Source organism: Branchiostoma lanceolatum, chromosome 8 (genome assembly GCF_035083965.1).
Source record: "Branchiostoma lanceolatum isolate klBraLanc5 chromosome 8, klBraLanc5.hap2, whole genome shotgun sequence".
Lineage (NCBI taxonomy): Eukaryota > Metazoa > Chordata > Leptocardii > Amphioxiformes > Branchiostomatidae > Branchiostoma > Branchiostoma lanceolatum.
The window spans coordinates 6,701,217-6,714,371 of record NC_089729.1 but is presented as its reverse complement, the minus strand read 5'-3'; the positions used below and the strand labels follow the sequence as shown (position 1 = coordinate 6,714,371).

The 13,155-nt window shown below is 40.3% G+C and overlaps 1 protein-coding gene across 5 annotated transcripts in view; it reads left to right on the top strand.

Moving 5' to 3' along the window:
- The window catches only part of LOC136440299 (glutamate receptor ionotropic, NMDA 2B-like), a 73,093-nt gene that overhangs the window by 46,284 nt on the left and 13,654 nt on the right, over positions 1–13,155 (top strand). For all 5 annotated transcript variants that reach the window (XM_066436252.1, XM_066436251.1, XM_066436253.1 and 2 more), the window contains 2 exons: positions 513–1,144; positions 11,738–11,852. In XM_066436252.1, coding sequence (XP_066292349.1) covers positions 513–1,144; positions 11,738–11,852 — 747 coding nt within the window. The remainder of the gene's footprint in view (positions 1–512; positions 1,145–11,737; positions 11,853–13,155) is intronic.

The window sequence follows — 13,155 nt, the reverse complement described above, 5'->3', positions numbered from 1 at the left end:
AGCAGAGATACACAGTCATTTGAGTCCTAATAACTCTATCAACATAATATCATTACATTTGTGACCTTTATTCTAAGAACATATGTCATTCTGTAGTGGATCTTTGACCTTTTTTCAAAACAGAATATAAAGCTAAGGAGGATAAAACAACTTGATATGCATTCAAAGTAAACGTTTATGAATACTTTATTGACAAGAAAAAAGTACATGGACATTCTTTGAAAATGGCTACTTCTATAAACACATAAAAGTACATGCAATGGCGCTATGAACGGTGTAGTGAAATGAACCGTTAACACAATTCATACTGGATACCTACTGGATAAATGCTTACACCAATACCCTTGAATCTTTGACTTTACTTCTATAAAGTATAAAAGTACATGCAAGTGCGCTGTAAACGGTGTAGTGAAATAAAGCATTAGCACAATTTGTACTGGATATATAATGCATACATGACTACACTGATACCCTTGCATCTTTGACTGATTCTGTCCTTCTCCCTGCTCCAGGATAACCCATTCTACCCGCTGCTACTAAGAAGCTCCATAGCTCAACAGGCTGAAGTGATGGTGGCTGTGCTGAAGCTGCAGCGTTGGTACCGGTTTTCCGTGGTGACCAGTGAGATGCCAGGACATCGGCTCTTCCAGAAGACACTCAGAGACATGGTCATCAACTTTAAGGAGAATGAAGAAAAGGGAGTTTGGTCCATTTATCGCACCTTTACGTTAAACGTCCACCCGACCAGCACAGTTCAAGACGTTAAATCTCAACTGGCGGGAAGAAACATGTCACAGGTCATTCTGCTATATTGTTCCAAAAGAGAGGCGAAGACCATTTTCCAGGCTGCCGGAGCGCTAGGATACACTAGCGAGGATTATGTTTGGATTGCAGCGGAATCAGTTATCGGAGATTTCACGAAGCTCAGAGAGGCGCCGCCACAATACCCGGTCGGACTGCTGTCCTTGGTATCACAAAGCCAAAAATATAATAAGGAGGCTACCATCAGGACAGGTGTTTTGTTGTACATGGAGGCTTTGAGACAATACATTCAAGACGGGAATTCTGTCAGTGATCTACAAACATACAACTGCAAAAGCATCAGAGGAAGTCGGTCTTCAAATGCAACCAAGTTACTCTACAGGTAAGGCAACCAGGTAGCTAAGATGGTTTGTAAAGTTTGTAATTACCTTCGCCGAGAAGGTTATGCAGAGGGTAGCGTTTATATGCACGTGAGTGTGTGTGTGTGTTTGTAATTGACCAGCATAACTCAAGAAGGCCGTTTATGGAACTGCAAAGTACCAGCAAGATGCAATCATATCAATATGAACACTGACATGTTACTAAAATCAGCCTAGTGGCGCACCACCATCTAGGCCTAGATGGATTGTTTTGATATTTGGTATGTTGGTGGGTCTTGATGAGACCTAGAAGTGATTAGATTTTGGGTCCCCTAGCGGCTTGTCACGGTACTACAGCGGAACTCCCTTTTTGATATCTCGTGTTCTGGACATGCTAGGGAACTTATTTTGAGTGGTAGGTAGCTCTTTGGACAGAGAGTAGGTGCTATATGTTTGGCCCCCATGGCGGCTTTTTTGGAACTGCAGGAGCAGGTTTTGCTTCAGACTTTGAAAGGGAATAACTCAAGAAGGGCTTGATGAATGGTCATGAAGTAGATAGCTTGAGTGATGATGTACATGATTAAATACTTTTATTCAAATCGGTATCTAATTTGCAAATTAATGAGGAAGGTTTGCACATCCTCCAAATTCCACGATAGGACTCTCAAGCATGTGGCACATGTAACAGGGGAAGAGAGAAATATTATCAGATATCAACTATGGAAATTAAGACCTCATTTGCATAATTAATGAGGAATTACAGTATACTGTAACTCAAGATGGGCTTAATGGATGGTCATGATTTTTTTAATGTAGATAGCTTACACGATGCTTCGTATCATTAGAGGATAATTATGAAAATCATATTCTAATTTGCATAATCACTCAGGCAATTTAAAAAACCCACTGTGTTCCATGATTTGACTATTCGAATATGTGACATTTGTAATTGAGGAAGAGAGGAACGTTGACAGATACTAGAAAATTTGCAGATGTAGGCCTAATTTGCATCATTAATGAGAAACTACTATAATTCCATACTGGTATATTATGGCAATCTTATACTTGTAGCATTTAGAAGTTATGTGAATGTGAACATCGTTGAATCAAATTATGCTTATAAGGACCACATTTTCATAATTGACGAGAAACACTCCCAATACGTCAGTCATAAAGGTTAAAATCATTTGGCGAAGGTATGAGGTCGTGGAACTCTAGTTATTGTTATTCATGTGGCAGAGCTTCTACGAACGTATTATCCTGACGCCCTGACCAAACAGCATCCAATGGACTTTCCACTAAACTTTTACCGCCTTTTGTCGCCATTTATTGATCGAAGAGTAACGTTACTTTAACAAGGGGACCAGGGGATCTCGTCGTGAATGCCAATTAAGGCAGGAAGGGAGAAATTTCCCGCGTTATGTCATGGCGAATAACGCTTCCTGAACTTGCACCTAATACATCTTCTTCCTGAATGAGAAATTATGTCCTTAGACTCCTTACATATTCAGACTAGGGAAAGGGATGTTTTCGAAATCATATCTTGCTGTTTGCAAAGCGGTATCAATTTTGTGTTTTGATTGAAGTGCTGTCTTTTTTCATGAAAATCATGGTAGATCCAACAAATTCAACATATCATGGTGAGTTTCATGCCCATGAATGCATGCGAAAAACAGATATAAGATGGACATTTATTTCGTATGTCCTTGGAGCTGTCTAAAATGGCTACACCCACCAGACTGTTACAATGCAAAGACTTATAACAGCTATTCCTGGCGCATATAGTTCAATTAGTTCATCCCGAACGGTCGCTGGCTAGAGCATCCCACCAGAATGTGTATGCATCTGCCAGGGCCATTACAAATTCAAACACACGCCTTGGGGTTCAGCCAACCTCAGCCCGCACATAGGGACTAAGTGGTGGTTTGGTGGATTCCGTAATGAGATAAACACGTCGGTAGGGAGAAAACTATGTGTTTTTGGCGATGAGCAGCGCATTCGCATCACACATATGTCTGACGCTCTTGTATTGTAAACGAAATCAGATACAGGTGACTGAAAATAATTGTTTGGAACAAGCATCGTGCTCTAAGGCCCCATTTCCACAGCTCTACAGCACGGGTTGTCTACAAATAAGATAACTGCGGTTGCTTCCTACTGATCGGTCTTCAATTCAAAGGAGAACCGGTAAAATCATTACGTCGAGGTACGTCTTGAGTTTGGTGCTAAGATGTCATTTATTGTAATACGGTGAAAACTGCAGAGAAATTCCGTTCATAAAGACAAATACTGTAAAAATCGCTAAAGGATTTCCTGTTATCTTTTTGTGGATGATCGGAGATTCCAAGTCCCCTTTTAGACCCTACGGACTGGTCAGAAATCGAACCCACGACCTTGCGACCCAGACGCGGGATTGCTAACTACTAGACCGTTTTACGGAAACATAAAAATGCATATCACAAAAAGATTCAATTTCACCAACTTGGCGTAGTTGTAACTGACTTTATGATTAGTAATGTGCTTCTCACGTAAAATGCTGCCACCCTCCCTTAAACTGCAGCAGTGCAGGCCAGTAGGCCTCTAGCACAAGTACCTGTTGACGTTAATCCGCCGAATTGCTAAACATGTTGATCCAGACGTCAATATCAATCCAGGAAAGCCTGGCATGTCGATTGACTGGGTTTTGATGGAGAAGGAAGGATCAACTGCCTCTGGCCATTATTCCGTCGGCCAGACAAAATCAATATTCCATCTTACCGCTGATCCTTCGCAGTTTGATTTTATGCCAAACTTTTCGGGTCGTGTCAAATGTTTACGTATTTAAGTACGCTGGCTCTTTCCCTGCGTGTAAATAATTGCCTTGTATGGTAATAGGCAAAGACCCTCAATGACGCCTTATTTGGGTTGAGCTGTGTTGCCATAACTAGGAAGTGATTCTTTATTTACCATATTGCTCTTCAGAAGAATCAAGCTATACCGCTGGTAAGACACGCTGTTCGTCCTACTGCACTACTTATTATTCGTGCATATTGTATTCTAATCAAAATATCGAGGGGAACACAAATCAAGTTTTGGTCGCTCATTGGTCGCTCGGCGATCGCCGTCAAGTAAAAAGGGGCATAACACCACTTACAGTTTGCATATTAGAACGGCACAGTTGTCCGAGACAAAAACCAAGTGAAAATCAATGAGATCGATCTGACGCGCTGTGTTGAAAGAGTGGTCGAAAGGCGGTAATTTGACAATGGTACCCGAGAAAGCCCGGGATGTTAATCGCATCTTGCTGTCGTAAAAAGAACGGCACAGTGTCTGAACGTACCATGGGGAACCTTCATTAGAGGAGATGGCGCGCTAGGAGACGTTATTTGATGATACGCTTGTAATAGACAATGTTGTGGTTACAAAATGTGCCACCGCTCCTGTATGACAATAAAGGTGGGGAGGAAAAATCCATCTTATATCATGTTATATATCGCATTTTCAATCTCCAAATGTATTTCACAGCTGCCGTCAAAACAAAACCCATGATTTGCTCTAAGCCGTCCTCGTTGCCAGTATACGCTGCCGTAATTCACCCGGATTATGCGCGTGTCTGTCAATCCTTAGCAGGACGTACATAAAATAATTTTTTGGCTAGACAGAGCTTTAAAGTTTTGCAAGCGAGAAAACGTGCTAAAGGGTGACTGAGCAGTTTTCTTTGACGAAGTTGATTTCATTTATGCCTAGGTCACATTTCCAATGCGGGGCCCGGTCGAGCAACTTTCGGGAACGAAAAATATGATATAAAAGACAAAAGAAAGACCCAAAACGTGAAAAATGACTCCTGACCATAGATTGTGTATTTTCTTGATATGCACTTTTTATTTTCGTTTTCGCAAACAGCCCGGCCGGGCCCCGGTTTGGGAATGTGACTCTAGCATTAGTTAGCATTTACCAAATGAACACGTGACGTCTGACGATTGTAGAGGAAATTCTTACTGAATTAAACGTCATTTTTCTACTGAACCTTTACCTAGATTCCCTATTGCTCAGAGCTTGATTCTAACCGATTTCAAAGATATAAATTGTGCATATGTCTTCCTCGGCTGCAATGTTTTAATCTACGATGAACACTACGCCTTAGGTGTATTGTTTCTTTGCTGGAATCCCATTAAGGACCTTCAAAGCTGCTTATCGTTTCCGACGGCAGGACTCGCCTTTAGAATGTGTTTAAACAATTCAGTGACCATATCTAGCCTCGAGCAACATACGCGGAGGTTCACATTGGGTAGAAGCGACAAGAATAGCCCTGAGACGGCCCCATCGTCATCTGTAAGGATATTGCCCCATTGAGGCCAACAGTAACTTAAGAGCAAATGTCTGTAAGGATCAAACAATGGTGGCAGGGGTCAAAAAATCGATTCGGCTCATATTTTGCACAGTGATAGTACTTGGCCCACTGTCCCTCAAAATAGCTTTCTTTTTGCTCAACACCGATTGTTGCCATGGCAACGGGCCAAACAAGTTTTGGGGCCATTTTCCCTGATTTGGGCATGTCAAAAACATGAAAATTGGCTCATTTTAGGACATGATTACGAGCAGATGCTTGAATTTAACGGGAAAACAAAAACTGGGCTAACAAGAGCAACTACTCAGCTTCACTAGAATAGCTTGGAAATTTTCAGAAATCCAAGTTGAAGTGCTTGGGCAACCTCAAAACAATACAGTGTTTGTAGCTTGTGAAAAAAGGTAATTTTGTCCCAACTTTGAAACGCTGTAAGTCCAAAAGTGGTGTTTTGTTTTGCTTGAAATTTACATCATATATACATCCAAGTAATAGCTATCATGTACTAGTTTTTAAATTTTGGCTTCTTTTTTGGTTGTCACGTAACTGTCCTCAGAAGTAGGTCATTTTTTATGTTTGACGAAAAATATGATGTTGGGCCATATCTAAAGCCCAATATATGGGAAAGTAAAAAAGTGATCTGGTTTAAATTCATGTCAAAGGTAACCAAATGCATGTTCTATCCGATGAGTGGTTGCAAAGGTTGGTGTCTTGTTTTGTTGCTGTGTACTTGTCCCTAAAAGTAGGCCATATTTTCGACAAATGCGGAAATCAACATTTTGGGCTAACTTTGAAGCCCTGAAGATGTCAAAGTAGGATGTTTTTTCAATTCAATCTTTCATCAAATGTACCCCTGAGTATTGTCTATTAAATGAATGCCTGCAAAGGTTGGTGTCTTGTTTCGTTGCCGTGGACTTGTCCCTAAAAGTAGGCCATATTTTCGACATATGCAGAAATCAACATTTTGGGCTAACTTTGAAGCCCTGAAGATGTCAAAGTAGGATGTTTTTTCAATTCAATCTTTTATCAGATGTACCCCTGTGTATTGTCTATGAAATGAATGCCTGCAAAGGTTGGTGTCTTGTTTCGTTGCCGTGGACTTGTCCCTAAAAGTAGGCCATACTTTGCATATATACAGAAACAAGCGTTTTTGGCTATGTTTCAGGCTTTGAAAATGTCAAAGTAGGATTTATTTCTAATTCCATCAACAGAAGTACCCCTGTGTATTGTCTATCAAATGAATATTTTTAAAGGTTGGTGTCTTGTCTCGTTGCAGTGTACTTGAAACTGAAGGTGCATTTAGGTCATATTTCGGAAATAAGCGATTCAAAGGGAGCAAAATCAAAACATATATATGTACATATATATATATATATATATATATATATATATATACACACAGGCTTCTGACACTATACACCTAACGTACAGTCTATGCACAGTCTGTTGCATATCTGTAAACCACATCAGTATTAAATATCTTACTTTTATCCTAAGATATAAATCATAACCATTTACAAAATGTGCTCATTATCCCTATGCGCATACAGCTTAAGTCTGCTTCCGAGTAAACTCTTCATGTAGTTTACAACATAACAGTAACTGTTGCTCTGTTACTTCTACTTATAATGCCTATTCGAAACAAGGACAGGAACGCACGTATTCTTGAATTTTCGCACAAATGCCGATTTACGTCGATGATCAGATATCCACATCAAAATGTTCACAAATAGACCTCAGAAGTGCGATGCTAAGCTCATACAATTCCTTCCTCATTGCTAAGTCACAAAGCTTGTATGTGTCGTATATAACTGGGTGGCATAGCTGGACTTCATTCATAATGTGCGCCTGTATGTTACTGTTAGCAGATTCTATCGCAGCAGATCTAGAGTCTTGTTCGTCATCCTAGGCGTCTTCTGGAGTTTAACGACGTTTAGGTGCGCGTCTTGAGAAATAACTTGATATTTGCTGACCCGTCAGAAACTCCTGAACCTGGAACAGTCTTTTTCTCAGCCTAGCCGACTGCTGCCCACCCCTGTGTCAGGGACCCCGGCAGCAGTATAATCAAAATACTGGATACTACTACTACTACTAGGGCACGATAATACGGGGAGATCCGCTATACTCTAGTAGGTATGGGGGTAAAATCAGCAAAACCCTTAGGTAATACTCAGAAGTATTTTTGAAGGACAATACATAGTATTACTTCTTTAAGAACTTGGGTTTAGAAATTACTGCATGTTAATTTCTACATATGTCGAAAAATGTGACCTACTTTTAGGGACAAGTACACAGCAACGAAACAAGACACCAACCTTTGTAGGAATTCATTTCATAGAAAATACACAGGGGTACTTCTGATAAAAGATTGAATTGAAAAAACATCCTACTTTGACATCTTCAGGGCTTCAAAGTTAGCCCAAAATGTTGATTTCCGCATATGTCGAAAATATGGCCTACTTTTAGGGACAAGTCCACGGCAACGAAACAAGACACCAACCTTTGCAGGCATTCATTTAATAGAAAATACACAGGGGTACATCTGATAAAAGATTGAATTGAAAAAACATCCTACTTTGACATCTTCAGGGCTTCTAAGTTAGCCAAAAATGTTGATTTCCGCATTTGATCGAAAATATGGCCTACTTTTAGGGACAAGTACACAGCAACAAAACAAGACACCAACCTTTGCAACCACTCATCGGATAGAACATGCATAGGGTTACCTTTGACATGAATTTAAACCAGATCACTTTTTTACTTTCCCATATATTGGGCTTTAGATATGGCCCAACATCATATTTTTCGTCAAACATAAAAAATGACCTACTTCTGAGGACAGTTACGTGACAACCAAAAAAGAAGCCAAAATTTAAAAACTAGTACATGATAGCTATTACTTGGATGTATATATGATGTAAATTTCAAGCAAAACAAAACACCACTTTTGGACTTACAGCGTTTCAAAGTTGGGACAAAATTACCTTTTTTCACAAGCTACAAACACTGTATTGTTTTGAGGTTGCCCAAGCACTTCAACTTGGATTTATGAAAACTTCCAAGCTATTCTAGTAAAGCTGAGTAGTTGCTCTTGTTAGCCTAGTTTTTGTTTTCCTGTTAAATTCAAGCATCTGCTCGTAATCATGTCCTAAAATGAGCCAATTTTCATGTTTTTGACATGCCCAAATCAGGGAAAAAAGGCCCCAAAACTTGTTTGGCCCGTTGCCATGGCAACAATCGGTGTTGAGCAAAACGAAAGCTATTTTGAGGGATAGTGGGCCAAGTACTATCACTGTGCAAAATATGAGCCGAATCGATTTTTTGACCCCTGCCACCATTGTTTGATCCTTACAGACATTTGCTCTTAATAATTCTCAGAATATTTGAGCGGCTCCACAGAACGGTTTATTACTGAAGCATATTATAATGACTCTTCCCAATCAAGCCGAAGCTGCATCAGGAATCGGTAATTAAGGATATTCCGAACACGTCTCAGAACCCCGCGAGAATCCATCTCCATGCTGCATGTTAATAGTTGATGTAGACACGAGTCCTTACCCGGGTGAAAAGAGTAGGGATGTTTTCAAAAGGGATGGGCTAATGGTCCTAATCACCCAGCGGATGTAACTTGTTCATGTGTTCCTGCGTCACACCGTTGATTCGACGATCGAACGTTCCAGACATACAACTTGAGGCAGAGGCGTGATAACACTTACATATTGCGACCTTCGAAGCCCCCCGCCTCTCCAGCAGCATAATTGGTGACTAAAGGAGTAGAAAATTACACACCTCTGGTGAAGATCGCATGAATTCATCAGGACTCGTGACCTGACTCCGGCAGAGCCACGTCAGTAAAGCCCCGTGGTGGATTCACTGTGCCAACAGGCTCAAGGGTTCGCTCAAGAGCGGAGTTTTCATTACCATTTTGATAGCCAGTTTTTACAGTCATGTTACCAGACTCGCGATGGAAACATGTACATATGCATCTACTGCTCTTTCTAAGTCGTAAAATGTCATCAACTTTTAATCAAATTAAGTGAATCATGTTTATCTGTCTGGCATTTAGGAGAACCTGTGTGCATCGATGATGTTTCACTCAAAGCAAAAATCGTTTAGAAATATTCCTTGTTAATTTAAACGTGACCTCCGCCAACCTCTATATCACTCGTATAGATAACCGGCGGTGTGAGAAAACTTCATTAAACCAGGCAGAGTTTTATGGAATCGTATTCCGTCCCTGACGACTGTTATCGTCTCCTCTGAGGACATAACAGCCGGGCTGGCGTGGAAAATAAGAACGTTTCCTGCGTATCCTGCCTTATCTCCGCACAACAAACGTGTAATAAATCATTCATATGGTTCGTCAAAGTGAGGGTGCTTCTTCTCGGGCAGTTTAACAGCTCAAAAAGGATAGTGTGAAGTACCATATTAGTGCAGCAAGTGCACGATTTATTTTGGTAATGCATTTAGAATTCTTCAGCCTGCAAAAAGGAACAAAACTGTAAATTTCTTTGATACGAAGGTTTTTGGAACACAAGTGGAATTTAGAATTGCAACAAGGAACACCGATATCCTTTATCTAATGCTTCATTCATTCTGTTATATACTTTAAAAGTAAATCAGGTGCCTATAGTTGATTGCTATTTCAAAATTCAGTGCTCTACTTCAATGACGTGGCTCAATGTCAATTCATTATCATACAAGGTTTCACGCCTGAAAAATATTAATGTTTCTGTAGCTGATTTATTGCTCACCATATCCGCTGCATTACTTAGTGATGAATGTATCGACACTCCCCGTTTGATGGCATCTATGCTAACGGTGTTCGGAATACACACGCCGCAGAAACCATGTTAGAAATCGCGATATAGCCGAAAAGTTCAAAGATGAGGCAAGAAAATACTTGTCAGGTCATGTACCATCTATGGCCTTCCATTAAATCTTACATGTTAAAAGCAGCGTAATTTCCTTAGATCTATAGCTTGCTTTCTTTTCACCCTATGGGCACCACTTTATAATACCCGAAGGTCACTTCAAGGTGTGACCCGAAGACCACTGCGAGGTCACGGGTTACGTGAATATTACTGCAACAGCATTTCTTCTCCCTAGTCTGAAACACCATAAGACCAGCTCAACCTCTCACTAAGAGTTGTTTATTGTTTATTCGCAAAGATAAAACAAAGATAAAACAAAGATAAACAAAACAAAAACATGCAGAAGCCTATGTTGCTTTTTGTGGGCTTCCCCTCGAAACTAGACAGTTGGAATTTTTAAGATTATACATAATGCAAATTAAGCAAAATTAACGAAAGAACAAATTGAAATTATACCATAAATAGATTAAATCCTGATGAAACAAAACAAGAGGAACTACAAAATAATTGAGTTGTAAACATAATAAGTATGATTAAGCTATATGATAAGTGTGATTACGCTATACATGATCAATGTTAACTTAAACATAGTTAACAATTTATAAAGAAATAGATCCAAATTATACAAAAATAATAATCAAATGAATTATTCTGTCATCAAATATCAAAGAAAAAGCGGAAAACAAGGAAAACAAACAAATCAGGAGAAGGTTCAGTGAAATCTATCTTTAGAAGTTTTTTGAAATTGGGTAATGACGAGCAAGAAGTTCTATATGTAGACAGGCGCGTTCTGTCAGTTCTATCAAGTTCTATCTGTAGACGGGCGCGACATCACGGAGCCTGCCTTAATGCCTCGGCGTGGGTGGTCAATCCGGAGAAATATCTTCATCTTTACTTACAATACAATTTATCGGTAATCCGACGTAGATAGATCCTTGACATGTGGGTCAAAATGATGGATATGGCGATTCCGTAACGATGGATACAGCTGATGGCATATCGGGATATTGCGGCGGACTAATGTCCTACTTTTGACATCCCCTTTTGACTCGATATCTATCAGATGCAAGACCGAGAACCATTCGGATAATCACACATTCAGGGCAGGTTTACAATCTTCATGCGTAACTCCACTGACGTATGTGTTTGGGAAAGGTACTTAATCATGTTGAACTGACTATAAGAACAGATCATTCTTAACACGCTGGCAATATCGAGCGATTAATAATCACACTTGAGCTAGTTTGGTTATTGCTGTCAGAAACTTGGTAAAGCTTCGTCAGCAGAAACTCAAAGAAAACGTTTTGCTAGCTGAATTTGATCCGATGTGCATTTCTAAAGAAATGGATGAATCTTTGAAATGCAGCACCTGTGACAACAATTTCAAAAAAGCCTGATGTGTTTCCCATGAATTTCAGATACCTTACCAGCACAACAATAGAAGACTTGGACATCAAGTTCAACGAGGATGGCACCACGACGATCAGCACTTTCGACATCATGAACGTCGACGGTATGAAGTTATGGGAACGGGTGACTATCAGTTTTCTTCAACATTTCTTAATAATAATATATATGAAATTATCAGTAGACATAAGTTAGTATGATACGTGCAGTTCTTGTTACTGTTGTTGTAGAGACCGTAACTACGTCAAGAGCGTGTAGAACAGGTGAAAGGGGAAGGCCGCATTTTTTCTTCATTTATTCAGTAGATCATTATTGGACTATGTGGAAATGCTTTACCTACGCTCTCTAGTTAGTAACTATAAGCAAAAACATGCAAATGTGCGGATCAGTAGATACTTTAAGCGAGCGGATGTGCATACACTCAATGTAGCAGTCTTGTTATGGTATTTCAATAGGCATGTGCACCAGTCCCAGCCACTTCCCTCTGTGCATTCCCCTGCGTGTATTGAGTATAGAATACCCGAGTCGGGGTCAATATCTAGATGGCACCCTAAAATTACGCTTGGCTGTGATACTATTTGACCTTGCCTTATACAGCTGCCTCCGTGCCAACTGTATATTTTTAGACGGAGACGCTGAGATGAGGTGCGTGGTGTAATGGCCATTTGAAATCTATTTCCTGACAGCATTGTAATCACGCCAGTCTGCGAAGTAACTTAATTTAAAAGTACTTAGGACAGGTAGCACTGGTACCGTCCAACTTTCTTCATGAGTCTGTTCGTCCATGTATGCTATGAGGTCGTTTGCACAGAATACTGATTGTCTAATACCTACGAGTCACAGTGCCAGCTGCAGCACATTAGCAAACATGGCGCCTTCTGCGTATATCACGTCAGAATTAGAGGCAGTTTGTCTACTGGTAGTCTTTTTGTTGAAACATTCACCCCTGTTAACATAGCTGGCGTTGACAACATTTAAGAATGAATTTGCAACGCATCTGCATATTGCACTGTTGTTTTGCATAAGCCGTCTTGAAACTTTAAGTCGTCTAGACTGAACCCATTGGTTAGTCTCTCTTGCTGCTACAGTTGATGAGATGACTCTATGAATTCAAACTCCTCCCCCAAGGTCGAAGCGGGAGTTTCATTTGACCTGGATGAGTCTGTTTTAATCTGCACTTTAGAAAGATTCCATGAAAGGAGAGCAGGACCCTGTCTCATAACGTCTGGTGCAAATACCACCACTCTGTACGTGTACGTCTGTAAGTCTATTCCAGAAGACATTGGATGCCAAATATACAGAGATGCGTTGTTTACCCTGTAGTTCCTTGATGTTTCTGTAGCAGGGTATGTTTTTAAAGCTATGGACGGGGTTCCTAGCCCTTTCCCATCAACGTACTGGAGGCACCTCCTCCAACACTGGATCCCAT